General features: G+C 39.1%; 2 protein-coding genes across 5 annotated transcripts in view; both read left to right on the forward strand.

Moving 5' to 3' along the window:
- The window catches only part of banp (BTG3 associated nuclear protein), a 38,678-nt gene extending 20,108 nt beyond the window's left edge, over positions 1 to 18,570 (forward strand). Inside the window, exons 12-13 of the mRNA XM_030136892.1 lie at positions 13,083 to 13,223; positions 17,115 to 18,570. Coding sequence (XP_029992752.1) covers positions 13,083 to 13,223; positions 17,115 to 17,231 — 258 coding nt within the window. The 3' untranslated portion in view covers positions 17,232 to 18,570. The remainder of the gene's footprint in view (positions 1 to 13,082; positions 13,224 to 17,114) is intronic.
- Positions 18,571 to 25,614: 7,044 nt separating this feature from the next.
- Positions 25,615 to 26,328, forward strand: part of znf469 (zinc finger protein 469) — a 227,596-nt gene continuing 226,882 nt past the window's right edge. For all 4 annotated transcript variants that reach the window (XM_030137126.1, XM_030137128.1, XM_030137127.1 and 1 more), the window contains exon 1: positions 25,615 to 25,903. The gene's annotated coding sequence lies outside the window, so the exon portion shown is untranslated. The remainder of the gene's footprint in view (positions 25,904 to 26,328) is intronic.

Genomic DNA, 26,328 nt, shown 5'->3' on the forward strand with positions numbered 1-26,328 from the left:
AACTCTATCAAGTCTTGATTTATGCACATGTTTTTCTCAGTTGTATGCACCTTGTGTATTTGTTGTGTGTGTTCATTATTTATCCAATTATCAAAATCAATGATCTAATGTGACCTATATATTTTTATATGATATATGCTGTTATTCTTTAACAAAAGCATATTTGAGTAGTTGATTTAGTTTTACTTCTACTCATAAGGTGACTATTAAAGCTAAAATGTTGTAACTAAAGTTGTGTCTGCTCAGGCCAACTCTGCTGTCATTGTGGTGCAGGGTGTTGAACACTTGGGTGTTGAAGTGTCATGTCATGCACTGTAAATATGATAAATGTGGTATCGACAAGGGGCCTCATGGTTGTGAGGTAGTAACGATTGTTGCCTTACAACAAGAATGATCAGATGTTAAGAAAAAAAGTGTGGCTTTTCACTATCGCCCACCCTTGATGTTCAGTAAGCATGGTGGGGCTAGAGGTTTTCTGTTAATGTGTTTTTGTGAGTAAATCATGCTGTCTTGTGGGTAAACTACTGCTAAAATAGAGTTGTTATTTCTCTGAAATGAAACAGAACAAGCTATAACAATGTTTTGCTGTGAGAGGATTTAGGGCTTTGTTAAAGGGAAAAGGGGTCAAAGCCCCGCTCTGGCTTTAATGGTGAGGGAAGGGTGATGGCTGTCATCTGGGAGACAGGCAGCCTTAAAATGTTGAGAGTGCTGCAGACTTACTCCACTGTCTGCCATCACACTCTTATTGCAGCTGCTATTGATTTATATGTCCTACACATAGTACTGCATGTGACACAAACTTCACTAATCCCTATCCCTAAGTGTACTGCATATGTACACAGGCAGTCTGTAAATGTTAAGAGGGCTGCAGACATCCTACTATTGCCATCATGCTCTTATTGCTGCTGCCAGAAATGTGTGTTCTACAAGTAGTGCTTCATGTGACACAAGCTTCACTATTCCCTTTCTATTTATATATTGTATATGTACACTTTCAGCACATGATTGTGTGCCCTCTTCCATGTCAGTATATGCCAACCTAGTCTTAAGTTTTGTGCAACTGTGCCAGCTGAAAGCTGGATTCAAAGTCCTGTTGCGGCCTATAAAAACTCTCTCATGCAGACGGAAGAGAAGTCAGACCCATGAAACTATAAAATAACTAGTCTTTTACTGCACTCCCTGTCTGTCATAGCCTCTTATCTAGTGCCCCTCTCTGCGCTGTGATCTTTCCCTGCACTGATGCAGACCAAATGGAGAATTGGAAGATGAAAGAGGTGACTGATGAGGAGGAGGGGAGGAAGAAAAAAAAGATGGGAAGAGAAAGGCCAAAAGGCAGACTGTCTGGAAGAGATGTTTTGAGCCATTCATGATTGAATCCTGAGACATGTTAAGCTGTGAATAAGACCAAAACACATTTTGCAAAATAAGTGCTTTTCATTAAGTGTGACACATAAAACACAGAAGGTGGTGGAGCCCTCTGCTGTCTCACCATAAAGGGATAGCAAATGCATTGTTCAGCCAGCAGACTTGTCAGATCGCTCCAAGTCTTTGCCATGTAAGCATGAAAAATCAAGCCCATCTCAAAAGGCAGCTATTAAGATTCACTAAATCTACAGATCCTGTCATCTGTTTGTGTTATTTCCTGATGATGAACCTGAATTCCGCCCATGAGGGGCTTTAGATGTGATTGTCAAGAGTCTGAACTGCCTCACACTCTCCCACTTATAGTTGAACTTTTGCCATCCCTTCCTGTCAGCACATGTTGTGGTGCATCTGTTGGGTCCTCCCAAGCGGCATTGTTCACGGTCAGTGTGGGAACTGGGTCACAGAACAGAGGGTTCGGTTTGACATAGGTCCCTATGGCTGTGTTACAAAGATCTGACGCAAAGATAAACACAGAACCAGTCCAGAACCAAAGAAAATGGAAGCAATAAACATCATGAAGCAGCAAAGAGGATGTGAGTGCATAAAAGAAAATGTAAGAGACGAGAGGGAGAGCAAGAGAGTCACTAAAAGACAGAGTTTATTAAAGAAAAGATAAATTACAGTACTTTGACCTCAACTTCTCCAACCCCAAGTTGTTTTACATGTCACTTTTTCTGCATTTCTTTCAGATGTCACTGTGACAGCTGGTACCCATGGTCATCCATAGATTAGTCAGTTCTTGCACACAAAGCAGATGCTTCAACAGTCTGTCAGGTTAACTTCACGGAATCAGGGTGTGATTTGTGCTGGAATCAAGCTGCTGGCCCATGGCCTAGGTTACTCAATTGTTCTTTTTCTTCCTCTGCTCAAGAATGTTGATTCTAGTGTGTAAGGGGTTGTTGAGATTCCTGTGATTCACAGCTAGAGGGGAGGGTAAAAATGAGATGAAAAGATACAAACAAGATGTTTTATGACCGATGTTTAGTGTAAGTGGGATGTACGTAAGCAGTCAAGGATTTAGAGGCCAAGTGGTGGATCCTGTTTCAAAGGAGTGTTGGTCTGTGTTGTGTCCTTGTGGCATCATGGCATTGAGATAAAGGGCGATAGATTGGGGAATCCCGAGTTCGGAATCTGTTTGTGGGTGTTTGTTTGATTGTAATTCGGGAGTGCAGAGGAGGGTACCCCCAGTGGTGTTTTCTTTTGTTTTTCTGAGCAGAGATCTAGCTTGCTGACTGGAATAGTAAGAAGGACCAGATGTTTGAGATGCATTTCAGTGTGACTCATCGTTAGTGCAGGCCTGGCGCAGCCCTGCCTCGCCAGTCCCAGGCCTGTGCTGCTCCATCATCCATCAGCTTAAACTCAGGCAGGATCTGGACAAGGACAGCACATTTTGCAGCAATAGTCAGTCTGTTTATGTGACTTAAAGTTGATCATCACCAGGTTCACCAAGTTTTACTGCCATTATTGTGACTTCAATGTAAACACCTTAATCATGGTTTTCTACCACACATCAAAGTCATAATCACAATAAACACATGTTGATTAACAGATCTAGGTTATTCATCAGTTTCTCCTTACTCTTGGAATTTATACAACATAGTCTGATTTCTATCACAGTAATCAATGTGGCAAAGTTGTGTGTGTGAAAAAAGCAATGTGCCTAGCAGTGAGGCTTATGGTAGTGATTGTAGAAATGATTGTAAAGCAGCGTGTCAGGGAATGCTGCTATTAGAAACAGTGAATGATGAAATAATGCAAATAATGATGAATCCCAGCTATATGTATCTTCACTTCATATTTCTATTTGCTAGTACCCTCAAGGCTACCACACAGGGATAAAAAAGTGGCTGAGATTGATGGCTGTTCACATTCAAAATAGCCCACCAGGTGGTTTCATTTATTTTCTTCTTTGACCAACGCTGGCTGTCATAAAACCAGCAGGAAGTGAGAGTGTTTTCGATTTGATGCTTCAATGTTCACACCTGACATTAGCATGCGGTTTTGGTGATCGGATTGTGGATCATTGATCTGACATCAGAATGAGCCTCTTTATAAGATCAAATTTCCCTTCCATGCCTTATATGCAAATAAACAGGCAACTTTCATAAACGGGCAACTTTCATGTCCTGCAGGCATTTTGGATGAAGCACAAGTTGTTTAGGTTTAACAGGCTGGGTGTGTAATGTTTATTTGGAAATTGAATTCACTGAAGCTCAAAGGGTAATGTGGCAGCTTGTACGGTGGGATGTTTTCTTGCCTGGTCATTGCAGGAGTGGAAGTTGCCATTCAATCAATGCACCTTGAATGTGACCAATATGATAGCATGAGTGATGAGAACTACATTTGTTTTTACGAGTTCCTTGGCTTGACATATGCTTTAGTGATGATTGGATTGTCTAGTACAGGGGTCTGCAACCTTTATTATCAAAAGTGCCATTTTGCCCCCTCTTTTGCCAAAAAAAAAACCAAAACCCATAGTCTGGAGCTGTAAAAAATTACAGAGCTTATAGACTTTTAAAAGTTTTAATCTTTTTTACATTTTATCTGTTACAGCCACTGAATACAACAAACAGAAACAGAAGTGCAGTGTGGAATGGATTCTGGAGTATGACTACTCAAAAGTACACAGTAAAAGTATTTCATAGTATTTGTGCTAATAGTATATGAAGTACTAATACCAAAAATACCAAATTCACAAGGTACTTACCGGAAAAATTAATTTTAATCATCATTGAATTTAGTCTGAAAGCCTATTTCAGATGAAAAAAAAAAAAAACACTTTTGGAGCTTGGAAGGGATTTTTGAGTATGAGTACTCCAAAAGTACACAGTAAAAGTAGTTCATAGTATTTGTGCTAATAGTATATGAAGTACTAATACCAAATATACCAAATTCATGAGGTACTTATTGGAAAAAATAATTTTATTCATCATTGAATTTAGTCTGAAAGCCTATTTCAGATGAAAAAACACATTTATAGCTTGGAAGGCAATCTGTTGTTGGATTACCCCAAAAGTACACAGTACTCATACTCATACAGTCGTTCTATGAAAAGTATCGCTATTTATGGAAATTATTCTCTTCAAAACTCAACACTGCCTCCGCAGTTCCTGGTTGTACTGCTTCATATTCTCCTGGAAAATGGACAGAATTACGTGGGTAATACTGTATACAAAGGATGGACAGAACCCTCTGTCTGTCTGCGTCTTTAACGTAGAGCATAATGAACCCTTACTTTGGTTGTCCGGAAGGCACATTCGCTCCATGTAGCTCATCTACCGTAACTGTCGAATGAGTAGCGCACAAGAAAAACGCTAGCGGCTGGCTTGACCATGCAGGGGAGAATCACTGCTGGCTAGACAAAGGGAGGAGCCACTACAAGGAGGATGAAGAGCCGCATGCGGCTCTGGAGCTGCAGGTTGCCGACCCCGGTCTAGTACTTTAAAGTTGTTTATGAATTTAAAGTGGATAATCCAAACTGCAGATATTATGTTGCAGAGCAAAGTGGCAGATTGTTGTTCTGGTGTCCTAGAGTGAAACATTTAAGAAGAACTCATATCTCTGGGTTTTTGGAAATTGGCAATAGGGTTATCCCCGAAGATGGCACTGCAGGTCATCTGAGTCACATTAATATCAGGTCTGACTAAGGCCTATGAGTTAAAAACACCTGTGGTTTACGTGGTGATGCAAGACAAGGTCTCTGAGCAGATCTGACAATGAAATTAGTATGATTAGAGTCTTGGCTGCTGTTTTTCCAACTGTGAGTAAATGTTAAGCCATATTCCCATTGGACAAGTATAACGTGGGGACCACTGTGATTTGAAAATGAGCCTCCCATGTCTGTGTTTCATGTGGCACATTCACATGTGATAAGCCAAGTCTGGTCTTTTACTCATAATTTATTAACATTGTTCCCTGGAAATGATGTCAAGACTTGCTATAAATAGGCTATCTCTTACAGATCATGTACTGTTCTGTAGTGCATGCTGCCATACATTTCATTCATCTGATCACTTGTTGAGATTTCGTTCATCTGATGGATTTCAACTTGCTTTCTGTGAATGCGTCTCTATGTGATATCAAGGAATGAGTCTACCAACTTTTCATCTGAAAGAAAGATCCAATATCTGTTGTCTAAGAATGTGCTTTTCCGGTGGTTTTTCATTTGGATTTAGAAAGGGAATTTCCAGTAATGGAAGCTGTGTCAGAAAAATGTAATTTGATTAAGGAACTTCTTGGCCTTCGGGATGTGCTTTTGATTAAAGGTGACTCAGTACCAGATTAAATGATTTGTTAAGATGGGTATTTTTTTGCACTGTGATATTTTGTTAGTGAAATTTTACAACCGGTGTGTGCTTGTGTGTCCTCTATCGCCAATGAATTAAACAGGATAATTGGAAGCATGATAAAGTCATCATCTTAAATCATGAAATTTACTGACATTGTAAAAATGCCTGTCAATTACCAAGGCCAAGTTTGGATTTTTGCTAGAGAACATAGAAGCCTTCAGTGGAATTTTTGTTTTAGGGGCCTGACTCTTAATTATGGCTGTTATTTTTGTCATCAGTCCCCTTTTGATTTGCTGGTTCTGGATCAGAATTTAAGTCAAGCTGGTTTTGTCATAAAACCTCTCTGAGGCCTGTCTGAATCTGACTCCCAGTCTGCTGGTGGGAGTTGTGGAGCAAAGGGTGCAAGGGAGGGTTTGATTGGATGCAGGTGTTGATACTCTGGTGCAGAGACTGTGTCTGGGTGTGGGTGGAGATGGGAAGCAGTGGGGCAGGTTACAAGGTCAGGGGTCATTCAAGTCATGAAGATTAAAAACTGAAATTTATTTCTGACTCATCTGTATACAGGATTTGGATAAATTATGAATCACTTGTTGAAATTCTGAAAATTCAACTGTGGAAATAAAGTGAAAATTCACAAATCATGTAGACATAAAAATCTTTAACTTCTTTATCTTGAAAGCCTGGCTTTTCTTTCAACTTCTGACATTTTTATATTTGTACCACACGCCCACTCATGTCTGTTCGATCACATTCTGTACTGAAATCAGAACAGGGCTTAGACTCAGAGGTGGAATAAAAGGCACATGTAACTAAGAGAGTTAACGACCGCTGTGAGACACATTTAAGCCAGTGTGCTCATTTTCCCAGTCTACAATAAACAATCACTCAAAACACTACTCTGTCTATGGGCATCTTCATAGCCTAGTTGCTGCCAGACCTTAGTCTTCCCCCTCCACCCCACCTACCCTCCCGGAGCTAATGTTTCTGCTTGGACATCTGTCCAGGGTTGGCAAATGCAGATGGTGTTGACGGCTGTGAAGCTGGGAGGAAGTTCAAGCCACTCCAAAGTCCAAATGTTTCTTTTTTCATTTCCCTGTTTTGCTTTTGAGTTTTTTTCAGATCTGAAAGAAGAAGAGGTATTCCATTGGGAATGATAGGAACCAGATTTGCGTGGCTCTCTTTTACTGAGTGCATAGAAAAATTGTCTTGTGTAAGAAGCTTTGCTTCTCATAAAGCAAAGATCCTTAGTTGGGGGGATTCCAGCGCACTTTGATTTTAGGGCTGAAGCAAAATCTTAAACAAGGGTTAAAGGCTGTAGCCATGCTAGAGGAGGATGTACTTAATCACTGCAGCTCTTTGACATATATGCTGACCTCTGCATGATAACATGATTTTGGCATGTTAGTTTACATCTACTAGCATAGGACTAAAAACACAAAGCATTATCAAGACCAGACTTGGATGGGACGGCACACATCTGTCATCCAGATATAAAAATAAGGATCAATTTCAACTGATTTGTGTTGCAAATATCAAGATGTTATTTCTTCTAAGTTTAAAGGCTGTGTTTTTTACTCCTGGGAATTAATTTTGATTTTTATTATTGTTTTATTGTCAATACATGATAAACACCTGCCAAACAGTGGAACATTTCACAAATCTGCAGTTGGGCAAACCACTGTAAATATAATACAACTTACTGGCCCTCTTCTAGCTAACTTAACTCGTTACTTGAAATTCCATCAAACATTGATTGCACATTAGTTATCCTTGTAATGAGGAATGTTGCCCTGCGATGAACTGGTGACATACCCAGGGTGTATTCCACCTCTGGCTATTGGTAGCAGGGATAGGCGCCACCCTATCCCCAACGACCCTCTGGAAGATTAAGCGTTTGGAAAATGAATGAATGAATTCTATGAATGTTGCCATTTTTGTTTTAGAGCCCAGCCATGATCAAAACTAGTCATGTTATTGGTTCGCAGGTGTTATTTGATGATAATCCATAAAGTGGTTACCTATGTTATTGCGACTCATCCTGAGGCCACCATTGGTATGTTTTTTCAATCAACAGTTCCAAGAACATTTTTTACTACAAATCAAAAAATGCCAGTCTAATTATGGGTATATATATTTCAAGTTCAGGGCCTGATCAAAGCCAGTCATATGTATCAGCTATCCATCCAGTGGCTGTTACGATGTTTCAGACCGGATCAAAGAACCAACCAACAAACCGTCGTTGCCATTCCTAGCGCTGTGCTGCAAGGATAGCTAAAAACAGGCACAAACTCGCACATGCTCTCTGGTGTGACTCATTGTATCGTCCACATCGCGCACAGCTGAGTTTAATTGAGACTTAATGTGAGCTTGGGAATCACTACCAGCCTTACAAAGTTTTTTCCTTGTGGAAGCAGATTTTCTGATTGATGTATTTCATCAAAACTGTTAACAAGGATTAAGAGAGGAGAATTCAGAAGCAATAGTTGTTTTTCTAAACAATTCATTTTTTCCTAACCCTCATCCATTCACATATGTAACACAAATGAACTACCAACTGTTGCCCCCAGGGATCCCAAGACTAAATTACTGTAAAGCACAACGTTGTGTCCAGTGACTCACAACATGACTTGCAACTACTTGGAATGCACTTGTCTGTGAAGTTCTGAAACCATTGTGGCGAGACAGTGTATTCTTCTTGGTAGTTCTTCTCAGTGCAACTGGACTGGTTTAGCTCTTTTGAAACGTTTCATCCCTCATCCCAGAGACTTCTTGAGTTCTCCAATTGAAAAGAGAAGAACTACCAAGAAGAATAATGACCTATGCAAATGAGAACCTAGAGAGACAGTGTATTGTTTGCATATCAGTGACTCTAGTTCAGCTATAACTCCAGGCTTTTGCGACTTGAGCTAGATATAAGTGATAGCCTACTAAGAAATACATAAAGACAATAGTGATGAATTAACTTACTTTTGTTGCATTTCTAGCATTGCTTAAAAGGCAAAAAAGAAGTCTGAGAATTTCGGCTGAGCTATTTTTGTTGTTTAAAGGAGTTAGTGTCACTTCTAAACAGAAATAACATCAACCACAGGCAGGATTTCACCAGGGAAATGGCTAATGATAACACTGACCTTCTTCTTTGTAATGGCTGAACAACACCCATTACTAGGTATCAAACATTCACAACACAGCGACTTCACCCTGAAACACTCTAAAAGGATTTTGTGTAGTAAATCTTCAGTCTGAACTCTGTTAAGACGCAGCTTTCACAGCTCTTAGTAAGTTATTTCTTCCTAAATCATTATTAATAATGTAATTGTCATCTGAAGGGGGAAAATATTTTTGTTGGTAAGTTGTGGTTTGTTTGAATATTGCATTAACCAAATCGGTGTATGTTGTATCTGCGTCTGTCTTTCAGAAGGACAGGTGACACTCCTACCTGATAGTGTGTGACACTTTTAATTAGTACCTATTAGATATATAATGAATAGTTCTATTTACTGCCACTCACACTTCCAACTAGTAACATTTACCCACAACTTTTTTTTTTGTTGTGTATTAATATCATGTTAAACCCCCTAGTTTTCAGCATTTCCAAAAAATGTGTTGTGTTGTACTGCCAATTGTTAAATATAATCAAGATCTCCACAGGGTTCAATTTACCCTATATAAATGCATTGATTTTCACAGTGTTACTTTAAACATTCTAACAGCATTTTTCTCTCTAGTATTCCACAATGGAGAGAAGACAGATTTATGAACCAAACAAATATGCACATATTTTCTTCTAATACTCATTTTCAGTGTAATTTTACCTTTTTTTCTATAATGGACATGAAACCATTATAAATAACCAAATGACTAAAATGTAGGTGATGATTAGACAAACTCATGTTATGACTTGAGACACTCCTGTGTGAAGAGAATAACTTAATACTGACACAGTAGATTTTTTTTTTTGGATTAGAAAAGGTGCTTTTGGTGGTTTTTGGTGTTTAACATTCATTTGGTGCCCCAACACATTGGTATTAAAATAGCAAAATCGTATTAAGACAAATTGATTGGGTTCTATGGGTTTCCCAGATGCAGTAATTAAGGCTTAAGTTGTCATTATTCAGCATTAACTAGTGTCATATGAAGTTAAAAAAATAAAACTTGTTTATCCATTGAGTTGTTGTCTCAGTCCTGGAATCATGAATGTTTTTTGCATTAAGCTGCTGTTGTTGTTCATTCTGTGTCTTTCCTCTCCCATTGCTGTATTTCTTTAGTGTCCTGGATCCATTACTGAAAGCATTACAGCATCAGAAAGAGATTTATTTTTTCTTTCCCTTTTTTTCTCAAGGCCATAGCAGCTAGCAAAGCCCGTGGAGAATTTAAGATGCTCTTATTTGTTCGCTGTTCTTGTCTCCAGTCCTCTGCTGCAGTATCATAGCCCTTTAATCCTTGCTGACTACTCTGCTCTTTGGCCCAGCCACCCAGCAGTAAAGTGCTGATTATTTAAAGGTCCCAATCCCTAAAACACGAGGTCAACAATAAGTAATGCTCTTAAGATCTGCTGAAGGCCCTTGTTTCTGAAAAATTGAAACCACTACATCAAACTTAATACAATAGGTTCCATGTTAAAGTGAGTCATCGCAGCTTTTAGTTGCAAAACTGCCAAGTACACAATAATGCTAATTTTTTTCATTGTGAGATGACTTTAAGAAACCCCTTTAAACATTTTTCTCCCTGTTTTTTGGTAAATGATCTTTGTGCACAGTATATTCTTCAGAACGTTTAAGTCTTGTTTCACATTCTTCACATCATTTCCGAATATCTTAATGATGATTATGTGTATTAGTTATATGAGATGTAATTATCATCAGTACTCACAGATTTGTTGTAAATTGCATGTCAGGGTAATCAACTGAAAAATATTTTGTACTTATAGGACGGCAGATTTGACAAAATTGACACGCTCAAAGTCAGGGTTGTCTTTCAGTCAGCCCCAGCAAAGTGAACGTCCATCTCGTAGATTTTGTTTTTGATCACTTCAGAGTTTAAAGCCAAGCTTGGCAGTATTACACCCAGATAATGGAGAGGGTTTGTTCCGACAAAGTGAGTCGTGGGACAGGATGTGGAGCAGAGAAGTTCCTGTGTAATCTCACAGAGATCTCACACACTGTTCCAACTCTGTAAATGCTTTTGTGAGTCTCTGTGTGCTGCTGAACACAGCTGAGAATGCAAAGTGTTCTCAAATGGAGGTTGAGAATCTAATTGAGTGAGACAAGTGTTTATAATCTCAAGTGTCAACCATAGCATCTCTTGAACCCTGGTAATTGTACAGTTAGATACACCAGTTGGCAGAAGTCTTAATAAGAGGACAGTGTGATGAAGTGTGGAGATGTTTCTCTATGAATGTTTTACCATGAAGAGACCATAAAACAGCTGCTTCTGCATGTGGATTCTTTCAGTTAGACTAACTAAACACTGTTGGCATGGATTGTTTCACTCTGTGGGATAAAGCTTCAACTCTGGGTACCCGTAATTGTCTGAGCATTATTTACACCAACCCCCTCGGGTCATGCTCCAATTGATCAGGAATGTTTTATGTATCATCAAGGACTGTGATTCATTTAACCCAGCTTTAACAGTCTACTGCTATATTAGTAGTTTAAACTCAATTCACCCAGTCTCAACCTGTGTCTGTGCTTGAAGCATCCTGGTTGCCTGATCGGATGAGTCAGTCTTAACACTAATAGCTTCCATCGGGCTGGCTGGGCCTGGCGCACTATGGTGATGAGGCGGCAGATTTTGTGGTAAAACCGGCAACATTTTTTAGATGACGAAGCAAGTCGGTAGGTACCAGGGGGTTTAACTGAACTTTTTGGGCCTGTCACTTACTCAGAACTTCAAAGCCAGAGTCGGACCGGAGGTTGGGAGGCGGTGTGGGACTCTAGAATTGGAAGGGTTAGGGGGCAACAAACATCATCTGTAATTGAGGTTTGTGAGGTTTGGGTTTCTTTTGCAGACTTGCATATTCTCTTAAATTTTTAATGTCAGTTGAGCATGTTCCAGCCAGTCCCAGCACCAAGTACAGCTGGGGATGGAGACCTCACATAGCAAGCAGAAAGCACACCAAGAAAACACACATATGAAACCTGCCAAACAGGAGACACTGGAAGAGGCCTGTGTTGTACTATAAGACCATGAAACTAGGAAAAACCTCAGTTGAACCAAGCTGCAACAAGGGCCAGATGGATGGACTCCCATCATTTTGCATAGGAATGTTTTTTATTTTAAACCTGTAACCCCCCCCCCCCCTCGTGAGAAGCTTATTGTTGGATAGCTCTCTGGGCCACACTGAAGAGCACTGGTGTGGTTTCTGACCTCTGTCTGATCAAAATGAACATGAACAGGCACTAAGTTAAGTGAACATTTCCCTCCATTTGTTTTCCTGTGTGTTTGTGTTGACAGCTTAATTGTACGTTAATGTGTATGTCTGTTGTCACATAAGAGTTATGTTGTCCAAATTAACAGCAGAGATCTGTGCATCTGTGCGTGCACACGTGTGTGACCTCTTACAAGTGCATATACACTCGTGCAATCCTATGTGTGCTTATGGTTACAGTCTATCTATAGGAATAGCCTCAACAAACTATAAGAATACCCAACAACACTCCAGCTGCACTGCGCTTCTCTGTAATTAGTGCATCAAACCCACAGAGCTCTAATGTCGCCTGGCTGACTTTCAGCACTGTGGGAAATTAGGATCCCCCTGCAATCCCTCATGCTTTCTATCCCAAATTGTTTTATTTATTTCTTTTTTTATTTTTTGCTAAATATGACTTAAAAAATGATTGCAAAACAAACACTAACCAGTTCATTATGTGATCGAGCCCCAGGAAACAAAAGTTGTAAAAATATAATTGAATTGAATGGACCATAAAGTTGCGCCCCCATCAGGATGTCTAAACACAGGGTGGAATGAGAAGCGAGAACAGCAGGGCTGAATGTTTATTTATTTCATTCAGATACCATGACTCTTTACTTGATGATCCTCAATGTGTTTGTGTGACACCATGCTTGTACACACTGATGAGTGTAATCAATAAAAGAACATAAACATATCAGATAAGACATAAATGAGCCCCTCTGCTGTTTGTTTTTAACCAGGTCTTATTTCCAGTGGTGTGATCTGTACATCATTACAGAGTTGGCCACATTGTGGCTTTTGAAACTCGGCTGGGTGAAGTAAAAGCACAGGGTGTTTATTCAGATATACTGTACTGTTATAATTAATGACTGATAAATAAAAATGTCTATATTCACATTAGAATGTCATGTCAGTGTCAATGTAACATTTTCTGTGTTTCACCTTGTCTTCATTAGGTGTTGCGTGGAGCTCAGCTAATAGCGGTGGCATCAGCTGATGGTGGCACCACGGCAGTAGAGGGCTCCTCCCTTCCTCCTGACATCCAAGTACAGTATGTTCAACTCGCCCCCGTTGCAGATCACACCGCTGCTGTACAGGTAAGAACAATGAAGAACAAAAAAAAGGACACTCAAGTTGCGATGTGTGTTATTGGGCCATGTAAATATAACTCATTTGACCTATACACACACTCACACGCTTCACACACTCCTGCAGCCTCTCGTACACGTGTACACACCCACGGATTGTTTGTATCTGGGTATCATTCCAAATGGTGAAGTATGCTGCTGTGTTTTGTTTGAAGTAAAACAGACCCCAGCGTTAATCGAAATCAGTCAGGGTGTTTGTTTTTTAACTAGTCCGTAATAAATAACTCAAGTTCCCCATCTCCTCTTCTACGCAAATCACAAATGAATCTTTCAACGAAATCATTAATCTGTGCTACCCTGTGATCAGCCAGAAGATGTGAGAGCCATCAAGGCTATAAAAGGGTCAGCCAATCAGGACAGTCAGAGGCATAATCACTCAAAGAAATCGAAAAAGTTAGAGGAACAGTTAGTATCATTTCCTTCTGTAAGTTGCATATGAAATACTTAAAGTTGTTCACAGTGTCCTTAAGTAACTGTGTCCTTTCCTACAGCCTTACGTTAAGCTCATGTCAAGTTCAACAAAACATAAGACACCCTTGAGCCTCTTCATATGTTTCACAAAAGATGCCAGTCAAAGTCTCAAAATTATACTGGCAACATGTTGAAAACAAACAATGGGCTGTTGTGCTTGAGTTTAAACCCCAAGTTGCTGTCATTTCTGTCCAAGAGAAATGCACAGAAATGAGTTTGGTTTTATTGTTTATTCCCGTATAATAAAATGTAAATCCGTATTTTTCTGTCTAAAGACACAAAGTTCCAATCTTGAGGTGTAAACACGTCGTGCCTTTGGGGTCTACCAAGGGAGACCACAGGCTCAGATGGCTCAGTTTCCTGGATAAACAACTTTTTTCTTTAACATTTATCCATAGACCAACAAATTACGACACCACCTTAGGAGATCTAACTTAAAAAAAAGATTGTTTTGTGAAGCAAATGTCACTTTGAGGCACTGCAACAGATGACACTTTAGTCCTACTATCTTTGTGTGAGCTTTTAAATAACATTTTCTCCAAACTCAAAAGATGTGTCTTTCCCATAAGGACATACTAATCCACTTGCTTTATTGTCTTTAGACTCGACAATTCAGTTCCAGCCCCCTAAAATTAGACACAATTATATTGATTATGCTTTACTTGTAGGCACACATGCACATTTTCTTGTATTGTTTTTCTCCTTATTTTCTTCTTTTGAGAAATCAGCCTCTGACTAGCAGCCAGACTTTGTGGTTGCTAAGGCTGACACCTGCCTGCTTTTGTACTGTATTGTTTGATCAACTTCATAATGAGGCAAACTATATCCTGTAATACTTCATTCATAATTACTGTGATGTTGAAATAGAAATATGAGTGTAATTTCTGCAAATTGATTCAAACTACTTAAGAGTACAATGAGTCTGCTTTTCCTTCACTGTCATGGTTTTGCTCAAATAAAATGTATTTACCTCTCAGTCATTATGATGGGTGTTTGGCCAAACAGTAATTTCACAGAATAAAATGGAGTAGATGGAGAGTTAGCAGAAGAAGAGTTGTAATTAGTAGATATGCCTAAAATCCCTTGATGATCGAGTTTGTTGAGCAAACTGCACATGTGGAATCAGGATGGTACGCAGGCACACGGTGCAGCGGCCTTTGAAGTGGTCACTTTAACTGAGGAATATAAAAGAACAGCACTTTTCCATTGTTGTCTCTGCTTTTGTTTTAGCAAAATGTTGAATATTATATTTTCTCCTTACTGCTTCTTTGGGGACCGTCTAGCCCTGATGTGAGTGAGGTCTTTGTTGTGTTGTTGAGTATAAACAGAGAGAACTTAAAATGATTTTTGGTTTTGTGGAAACGCCAGCTTTATCCTGATACGGATCTCCATGCAGACTTTGTTGTGTGATTGATCACATTGGCCTCCGTGAGACATGCAGGGAGCAAAATGTGCTGACCAGCCATGCATCAGGTTTTAGGATTTGCCCTCTCGGTAAAGTTCTGTTTTCCCTTTGTTGTCTTTTGTTGTCTAGGTAATTGGGTTTCGTCTCCTAAGAGTATAGAGATTCTGAAAGCATCCGGATTGTATTTCTTTTTTTTTTTTTTTTCCCTTTAGGCGTGGGTGATACACAAACTGATAGATCCTGAGAGGCTATTTATTTGTGCATTGATGAGCACACACAAAATGATTGCCACCCCATGCACTGTACTGTAATTTGGAATCTGTGCTCCACGTTGCTTGGCGCAGCGAGCAGTCAAACTGTTTGTTTACTCAAGTGATTCATTTGAAAGAATTTTTAGGTCTAAAAGGAGCTCATTTTTTCCCCCCATGTTTGATTGTATACAGACCATGACAGAAATCAACAAAGATGACAGAGGTCTGATCTGCCATCAGCATGCAGCATTCAGCAGCAGCGTATGGAAAGAAAGAAACCATTTGTTAGCAATGTGGTAACCACTGATCAAACTGTAGATTGTAGAAAACCTCACTGAAATGCTGAATTTCAGTCTCAAAGTGATGTAAGATATGCTGTATGTATGGCACCAAGATACATCACATTCGGTAAGCATCAAACAAGATAATGCAGACACGTATAACACATGAAATGAACGGAAACAAAAAATGTAGAACCGTGCCGACCAGACTGAACTCTAAATAAAAACTCAAAACCGATTGTGAAGACACACTTAAAAGATTCCTTGAGACATGTGGCCCCTTAGGGGACCACCGAAACATGGCATGACCTGCAGCCCTGGTACACAGCACCTTATTATGCCACGTGGGTTCTGAAGTCCCCAAGTGTAAACACAGCTGACCTGCAGTTCAAAGTTCAACTTAAGGTTAGAGCTGTTCTTTTTCCTCTCTTTCTGAAAAGTGTTGAATCAAGAGAATGACTCTCATCTGTTTCCAGACATATGGTAGCATTTAGGCAAGTTCTTGAAAAATTACTTAGGCTTTTGTATTTATTTATCTCTGCTGTTTTTTTACTTGCTCTCGTTTTTTTTAATAGTTTCCATTACACAAACTAGATGAAGTAGTGGGCAGAAGAGATATTTTTTGCATATAGAAGGATGTATTTCCACATATTTCAGTCTGAAATGTGGACACCAGAGCATCAGAATCTTAGTGTGGCTTCTAAAAGTAATACCAGAACCTGTGTTAAGACTGTTCACCTCAATAAACACATGGATACTTGTGAGTTTTACATCCCGCTAGTGGTTACAATGTGTCAGCTTCATGTGTTTTTGCATTGTGTGTGCTGCTGTGGTGCAGCTGTGCTCCAGTCTATGGTGTTGTCTAGTGACAGCATGCTGGGCTGGGAGGGAGGATTAAATGCTGCAGGTGTGTTTGAGGGAACCTTTGGCGTGCATTCGAGGAAGGAGTGAGTCACTCTACGTGGTCATCATCCAGGACTGAGTCATGAACCTCTCATCTTTTTTAGGGTTTTTTTACCCAGACAATACCTCGCTCTGTCTGACAGCGGCCATTCAGACACTCAGAGAGCATTAAGGCACAAGTTGATCACCTCTTGTCAAACCTCTCTTCACCTGTCACCCTGCGTCTTTTCTCTTTTCTTTCAGCAACAGTCATCATCTTTGTTCTCTGTGTTGTATCTCTTCTCTGATCTGTCCCATCATTCCTCTGCACCTTCTGCCTTTGGTCCATACTCTAGTTGTCTACAGCAGTCATCCTGGGGCTGTGGCTTGGTCTCCATCTGTTGGGAAACACTACACAGGAAACATCTTACCTTTGTTCCATTTGCAAATTAAACTGATTAGCTCAAGTGGTTTTCCGCAAAGGTTTGGATATTGTATTCTCTGTCCTCCCATTGATCTTTTCAGCCCTTCATGTCTTTATCTGTTCCAGGCTGCTGAACTGGCCCCAGCCCTGCAGGCAGACATGGAGGTGAAAGAGGCCATCCAGGGCGCCATCCAGGGTGAAAATGGAGAGGTGGTACAGATTGTCACCTCTGTTGCTACCTGAGCAGCCTGTCTAGTGGAGCACAGCCCAGAATCTGCCTGACAGCATTGCCAGACAAGTGACAATGGAAACATCAGAGGTCAACAAATGCATACAGTTTGACAAGCAGTCGTGTTGGAAATCCTCTGTAGGTCACTGATCAAACAGAGGAAATATGCATCCTTTTTTTCCCCTGCAAAATGCTTATTTCATTGCCAACCAGATGTTGCAATGTGGAAATGTTCACAGAGAACTTGAAAAGACCATGATACTCCAAAAGCAACTGTGATCTTTTTGGTGTTTTCTTCCCCAGAAAGACCTGGCCCACCACAGAATACACAGTGGGATTATCCTCTATCCAGGGAGGATGCTGCTTATGCAGACCATCACTCTGCCACTTCATCAGCACACACACTTGTTTACTTCAACTCTGGAAAATAGTGGAGTTATTTGGAGTTAAGCTCCTTGGCTAACTCTGAAACCCCCATGAGGGTTTGCAAAACCCCTGAATCCCTCCTCAAACAGCCAGTACAGTGCTCATTTCCTTGTCGTGGTGGAGTGGCTGCAGTGGAAAGTAGATTTAGCTGAGGACAGCTACCCTTGGATTGTGATTAATTTGATTTCCTGTCACTGTGTGATTCACTCCATACATACTGTGTTTCCCAGGTATGAGCTCTGCCTCCCCTTACTTTATTCAGCTTGATTTTATATTGCTTTAGCTACACAGCTTTGTTTGTTTGATTTGTCTAATTGTAACATGCTGAAATTGTTGGGGGGCTTTAATTTTGAAGTTTAAAGACCATGAAATGAGAAAAGATGGTGCCAGTGGTAGACAATACAAGTTGCTTGTAGAATACCAAGGAAACCTTGAAGTTGTTTATTTCCTCCCATTTGTTTCTGTGAAAGATACATTCATGTGAATAAAACATGTTTGTGGTTGCCATAAAATTGTGTTTTTATTTTCAGTTTGTTACTGTATGTTCCCTTTACTGCCATCAACTGTGGTCATCAAAACGGCTTCAAAGATTTCCAAACAAGACCGTTCTTTCATCCATGAGAAAAAGACAACTAGGGAGAATTGATAGTTTGGTTTTGAGGTCTTTTTTCATGTTGACTCAATTTATTTACCATTTTGAAGTAAATATGTATCATGTCAACTTTAATAATTCCAGGATTAGGCTACTGTATTGCCGGCAGTCCTCACGAAATACACTGCAAAAATAAGATGAAGATGAAGTTTTTGTCAGAAGACTAATTAATATGTTGGCTTGTGTTTATGTTCAAAACTAATTAACGTCTTCAAAACCAGCTTTGCAACCAACTGCACAGTTGTTTTGTCTTTCATTAAATGCACATGAGAATGTGTTGTGTGGGAGTGATGCTCTGTTAATGACTTTAAAGTCAGAAAAGAAAGAGATAAGCACAACTTTACGAGGGTGTGTGTCAGTTTGGGGAAGTTTCCCATGCTCAGTGTGATGTAATAGTGTATTTTGGAGTGGGGGAAGGAACCAGGCGACAAAATGAACTTGATAAAACAACATCCACAGTCTTGGCTGCTTCCTTTTGTTTCCTTTCAGTCTGTTGCTGTCTCTGACCTCTTTTCACTCCCCCTTCATTTTGTCCATTCTCTTCGATGTCTCCCCTACATTGTAAAGTAGTTATTTTATCCTGCTTTAAAGTTATACTCCAAGTTGGTTTAAATGTAATTGTTGAGGGCTGGTGGGTCCTTTCTTTCAAAAATAATCTTGATGTGGCTGAGTCTAAATGTTGGCTTCAGCAACTGTCTACCCCCCAATAACCCTCCATTAAAGCTTAGACTTGGCAGGAAAGAGACTATACTCATCATGGCCTTTTGCTCTCTACTTTTACAACTCTGGGCTTCATCCAGGAGCTGGAGTTGTTACTATAGCAACAGGCCCTCTCTCAGGCTGCCTCTAAGATAACCTGCTGAAAACAGAAATGAATGATAGATGGAGAGATGAGATTGTTTGGAAGCAGAATGCATGTTTGGAGAGAAGGAGTGGAGTGATGGACGGAGAACAGACGCTGTATGTTTCCCTTCTTTCTATCAGCAGCTCCGTGTGACGGCCGGTCTTTTGGCATCTACATAGGCTCTACATAGAAGTACCCACCTCTGCTCAGATGGCTTTCACTTCAGCTGCACATCTTTCCTTTTCTCTCAAAACTTTTTACAAGTTGGAGTTTTCTCTGGATGTGTAAAGATAACCAAACATATTTTCTGGACCCAAACTGAACAAACAATATGACTCCAGTATCATAAATCACTTGTTAATCTTGGAGGAACAAAGCTCCCCCGAGCCACGATTTATCTGTCTCGCAACAATTGTAAGATTACACGAGAATCAGGGTGTCACAGTTTATGGAACATGCACATTTTTTGTTATCTTCCACTTGGTTAATATTCAAAAAGCACAAACCAAGTCATGCAAAGTTTGCCTTTTCATTATGTTTGCTGTGGCATGAAAACACAGAATATTTACCTTTGGAATCATTAAATTACATCGGCTGTGCATGTGTCTGTGCTCAGATTGTTAAATTAGAGGTCAGAGAGTAAAGATCCAGATACATGCATCATAAAATAAGAAGTCTGATAAATGGCTTTGGGATGCTAAAGAACCAAAAAATGCAGATAGATTTGGTAATTTTACTGCTCTTTTTGGTTGTCTAATAAAATATTACTCCTAAGAGCTCACATCCACAGTTGTGATTTTCACTTGAAAATAAGAGAGAGCACTGCCAGTGGATATTTTCTGATTTAACCCATAAAGACCCAAATAACCACCGGTGACTAAAATCACCTACCAATATAAAATGTTAAATAACTTCTGATCCATTAAACCTATCAATCCATGTAAATAATTGGTGTAAAATACAGTTTGTTGTCTTTACAGGGTTATCAGATATGACCCATTTGGATGTCCAGAGGCTCTGTAGTGAACCTAGAAACACTGTCATCTACAATATTGATTCACCAGTAAAACCTATGGACAGTGGATGGAGACACTTAGTTTATGTTCAGTTAATGCTAAATTTTGTTGGAAAAAGTCAAGTTTTCTTCATTTTTATCTGTTTCTGATAATATGGCAATTACCTTTAATCTGAGCTTTTATGAACATCTACACAATCAGTAATTGAAATATGGGAAAATACCTGATTTTTATTGAAGAAATGCAAAATACAGAGGACAGTATTATAATAAATGGTGATAAATCACTTAAGAAAGGTTAAATAGAGAGAAAAATTAATTTGGGAACTGCCATAAAAGTAGCACTGGGTCTTTATGGGTTAATAATGTAATTCTTTATTTGTCCTAACATTTTCCATGCATGCTGCTATGACCAGTGCATATTCGTAATGCAACATGTATTTCCTCAGCGTTGCCCTCCTGTGATTCTGCATCCACATTTGCTTTTCTTGTACCTTACACTTCATTTTTCTCTTCTTAAACTTATCCTCATTATTTGATATACTTTTATGTCTTTTAAGTGGAAATAAAACCATAATATACTCATTAGTGTAAAAACAGATTGGACCCAAATGAATATGCAACCAAACCCCAGATAAAATGGACATTATACAAAGCTTTTACTGTTTTTAAGTATTTATAATCTCAGATTGCATGCAAATTTGTCCACATTCAGCAGTAGTTACAAAGTTGGATGTTGCTTATTAAGGACTGTTTGAAGACATCTCCTCTGTTTTGTGTCTGTTCTGGGAAATCTGTAATATTCCTTGTGTTTGCAAACTAAACACAACTGTTTGTGCATCATTTCATGCAGGACAATAAGCATTACAGACCAGATCCTACTGACAAAAAGACACATTCCTAGTTTGAAGTTTGGGGCAAGGAAAATGTATTGAGTTGCAAAATGCTGCACATATTTTAGTTTTGTTGCTTTGATTACCATTTTATGGGGGTTTTTTTTTGCCACGTAGAGGCACTGTAATTAGATTTTATTCTTTGTCAACCCACTGGTTGCTGGTATCATCCAGTGAAATAAATCCACGTATGAGAGCATTGTTATTTCAATAACTTGGGTATAGATGTTAAAAGATCTTTAAAATCATGACATCTTTATGCTACCTGGTAACTGAGGTATGTCAAGGTTGCTTTAGAACTCATTGTAGTTCAGGGGCAACATACAGCCCAGTTTGATCTCCAGTGGACCAGACCAGTAAAATAATAGCATAATAACTTATAAATAATGGCAACTGTTTGTTCTAGTGCAAAAAAGGAAAATGTATACATTTATGGACTATCCTTTCACAAAAAAAAATCTGAATAACCTGAGCAATTTTCACAATATTGTCTGCAATGGGACAAAACATTTAGTAACAGGCCCAGGGTTCATACGGGTGCTTGAAATGCTTGAAAATGCTTGAATTTCAATATTGTGTTTTCAAGGTCTGAAAAGTGCTAGAATTTTAGTTTAAGTGCTTGCAATTCTAACTCTGTGATGCAATTTATATATTTTAATATTAACTCTGCCAAGTTAGATGTCCAACCAAAGCTACTTACAGAGAGGTGATACATTTTGAAAAATAAAACTTTGTCAAAAAAAAAAAAAAATAATAATAATAATATATGCATATATATACATATATATATATATATATATATATATATATATATATATATATATATATATATATATATATGTATAAAAGCAGGTGCTCTCAGGTTGGCTCCAGGTACATTTTTATTTAGTGCTGTCAAACAATTAAAATTTTTAATTAGATTAATCACAGGGTTGCTGTGGATTAATTTCAGTTAGTCACAATTAAATATTCATTTTTAATCTATATTAATCACATTTCATTTTGCATGAGACACACACACTCAAGAAAGAAGGGAACATTCATGCACTTAACATGTTTCAACAAAACAACTGTAAACACCTGTTCTGTCTTGGGGTTTTTTGTCCTCATATTTCCATCCAGAGGGCCAACATGCTGTTTAGTGTCTTCCATCTTTATGGGCTGGTTCTGCTGCCTGTCACTACCAGATCTACTGCCCATTTCCACATGTGCAGAGTTAACTCTACTCGGACCAACTGACCCAAATGCTTTGGCAGAGACGTTCAGAGTCATTCTGCACTGCAGATGGACTAGTTGTGTTAAAATGTTTAATCAGATTAATCATGATGATGGATTAATCTGTGTTAATGCGTTAATTTTGACAGCCCTATTTTTATCTTAATCTTTGGCTCGATGCGAGTGTGCCTGAAGAACGCCAAGTGGCTCCCTTTTTGAGGATAAAGAATGTCTAACCTTTTTACTGTTATGAAACAATTTTAGATGTTTATAGCATAATACAATATATATCACTGTGATAAGTGAAAAAAAAAATTATGAGTATATGTATTCCTGTAGATATGTATTTTACCCCAGTGATAAGGTGCTGTCGGAAAAATTTGAAAACCACCTTAAAAGTGCTTGAAAATGCTTGAATTTGACTTTGAAAAATGTGTACAAACCTTGTGTAGTGGTTGTATTCATGCGTTGTTAAATAGGACAGAAACCGAACCACTTTGGACACTTGCCGTTTATTCCTGGTACAAGAGCATACAGTCAGTCTCATCAGTAAAACCCGAACGTATTCTCACATTGTTAAGCTAAAATTTAAAAAAAATTGCAAGTTAGCTAACGCACCACGTGTTAATCACGCTATGAACAAATAAGTAAAAACAGTCACTTTCACACAAGAATATGCTCAACTGAAAGGGAGCTAAACATTATACAAATATAATAGTGTAAAACAACCACTTAAATATGAAATAAAGATAAATAATGTAACATAATGATGGAACTGACAGCATGCCTACCAGCTAGGCAGCACAGCAAAACTGTTGCTATTTCCCTGGGGTGCACGACCCTGAGCAGCAGGGGTGATGCGTTCAATGACGATAAAATAAAAATTGTAAATAATATAATAACAGTGTGAGAAATGGCAAGTGGAATCACACATTACATACATGAACTCCGTTACACTTGCAGACCATAATATTGTTAAAAAGTTTGAATTTGGGGTTGTTACTATTTATAGGTTATTATGCTATCATTTTTACTGGTTTGACTGACTTTAGGGCCCTGACCCAAAATGTGTTTGACACCCTTGATTGTTTATGTTCCAGGTGTCAAACATGCAGCCCGGGGACCAAATCCGGCCCGCCAAAGGGTCATTACATTAACAAACTATCCTTTTACAAAAAATATGAATAACCCAAACAAATATGAACAACTTGAAATGTCTTGAGAAAAGTAAATGCCATTTTATCAATATTATACCCGTTAATAAATGTTTTGTGTATTTGGAATTGTAATGTAAGTAGTAATGCACATGTGTAAATGATAAACTGAGGCAGAAAATTGTTAAAACTGCACTTATTTTTCTTAAGACATTTCAAGTTGTTCATGTTATTCAGATTTTTAGAAAATGTTGTAGATGTAAACTTTATCATAATGTAATTTTACTTTTTTCACTGGCAAAAATTGACTTATTTTTCCTTAAGAAATTTCTTTTTTTTCCCGGTTATTCACATCTTTTTTGTTTGGGTAGTTTATAAAAGTAAATATTTTCATAATTTAATGTTTCGGGTTTTTTTGCACTAAAACAAAGACAAAATTGGGAGTTGTCATTATTTGTAGGTTATTATGTTATTATTTTACAGGTCCGGCCCGCTGGAGATCATATTGGGGTGAATGTGGCCCCTGAAAGAAAATGAGTTTGACACCCCTGGAGTTAGTTTTTTTTTTTTTTTTTTTTTTTTAAATTTTGCAAATTAAAGGTGGAGTCTGAGATCTTGGAAAAACAGTTCAAGCAAGCTACATTTTGAAAATACTCAATTCCAAAGTCCGAACCCCTTTCTTCAGACGTCCCTCTGAAGCCACGCCTCCGGAGTGGTGGCACGCGCAATGCTTGTTCCCGAGGGTTCACGAGCGCTGCACAGCAACAATTCACCGGCTCTGCTGTGCTCCGTACCTGGGTTGGGCTCCGACGCCGTCTATGGTCCGGTCCGGCCGAACCGTCTCCGACACCGGCTGAGGCTCCGTCCCCTGCTCCGGTCCCGTACCCCTCGGGCTCCTACCCCAACTATGGCCCCGGCTGAGGTTCCAGCTCGTGTATCCCTCATTCAGTCTCCTCTAACATCCCCACTCTTCCAGAACAGCCCCAGTTCAGACCTATGTGACTAATGTTACATTTCCTAGTGGTTTATGTTAGTGACAGAACAGTCTGCAGGTGAACTTTCCATCCTAATAGAACTAATATAGCCAAGCTCTGGCTTCGCTTCCTGTACAAGGCTCCAGCCTCTGGGAAGGAGAAGAAGGGTTACGTGCAGAGGGGGGAGGGGTGAATGGCAGTTGAGTTTGATAGACATATCACTGTTCAATCATTTGGAGTGGGTGCTCAAAATGATTGGATGGTGTTTTTTCAGTCCTACCCGTTCCACAGGTGACTGATTTTTTTTTAAAAAATTTGTGTTAGAGCAGGGGTGTCAAAGTCATTTTAGTTCAGGGGCCACATTCAGCTAAATTTGATCTGAAGTGGGCCGAATCAGTAAAATAATATAACATATTTAACAATATAACATAATAATATATAAATAATGTCGACTCCAAACTTTTCTGTTTTAGAGTGAACTAAGTAAATTTACAAAAGGTTTCTATCTACAAACTATCCTTTCAAATGATGTGAATAACATGAACAAACTAAAAAAATAAGTGTAATTTTAACAATATTCTGCCTCAGTTTATCATTTACACATGTACATAATAACACAGATCACAGTGGATCTACAAACACACAAAATGTTTAATAACAGACAGAATCTTGTTAAAATTGTACTTCTCTAAAGACATTTCAGGTTGTTCATATTATTCCCATTTTTTGCAAAATTATGCTTTGTTTTAGTGTAAATACATGAAAATATTTACATTTACAGAGAGAAACATTTGAAGTTGTCATTATTTATATGGTATTATGATTGTATTTTACTGGTTCGGCCCACCTGAGATTGAATTGGTTTGAATGTGGAACCTGAACAAAAAGAATTGTTAATATCTTAGTGTAATTTTTGCATTCACAAATTCATCCCAAGGGCCGGACTGGACCCTCTGGCGGGCCAGATTTGGCCCCTGGGCCGCATGTTTGACATCTGTGTGTTAGAGCATTTAATTAATTAGTTGTAATCGGGGTGTGAGGGGTATTTTAAGGAATATAATAAAAAATGCTCCAGAAAAACATCTCAGACCCCACCTTTAATCTTGCCGGCCAGATTGGAACCTCAGACGGACCTGTTTTGGCCCGCGGGCCGTATGTTTGACAGCCTTGCTTTAGACGATACTTTGTAAATGCTGCTGATTATTCAATGGGACACAGCTGGGCACTGGAGGAAAGTAGAGCAAACTGTGAGAAGTGGAGTGGGCGCACGGAGGAGAGCTGAAGCTGCGTGGATGGGAGGTTCTCCTGCAGTTAAAGGACCAGATGTGAAGGAGAGGAGGGGTACAAACTAATCCAGACAACGAAAAAAAAAAAGAAAAAAAAAAAAAAAAAAACTGAAAAAAGAAAAGTGAATGCTTCCTGGTCAACGACTTCGCTTTGCTGAAAACAAATTGTGCAAGATGACACCTCGGACGTCCGACTGAATACTCCACACACCAGCGTCTGATAAAAGGTGAGTAGAAAACACATCTGTCTCCTACTTTTACTCCGACGCGTCCGTATCCTGATCCCTGAAGCTGAACGACGTGATGACGTTACAGTGGATACTTTTGACGGGGTCACTGATATGAGAGGGGAAAGGTTTTTCTGATCTGCTCCTCTCATTTATTTGCATTTAAGAACTGAAATATCCAGATGAAGTCAACTCAGTCTTAATGTTGTGGTTGGATTCTCCCAGCACTCCAACAGTCCCTTCAAGCAGGTGGATTAGATGGCACAGAGGACCATTAATCATCTGTAAATGTGTCAAATGATTCATTTAAGGGGAGTTAAGAACAGTGCTTTAGACTGGATGAATGACAGCAGATGCTTTTTGGAGCTTAGAACTTCTGTCTCCATCACTGTAGACATGTTCAAGGTGTTCATTTCCTGCATATT

This window comes from Sphaeramia orbicularis, chromosome 6 (genome assembly GCF_902148855.1).
Source record: "Sphaeramia orbicularis chromosome 6, fSphaOr1.1, whole genome shotgun sequence".
NCBI classification, from domain to species: domain Eukaryota; kingdom Metazoa; phylum Chordata; class Actinopteri; order Kurtiformes; family Apogonidae; genus Sphaeramia; species Sphaeramia orbicularis.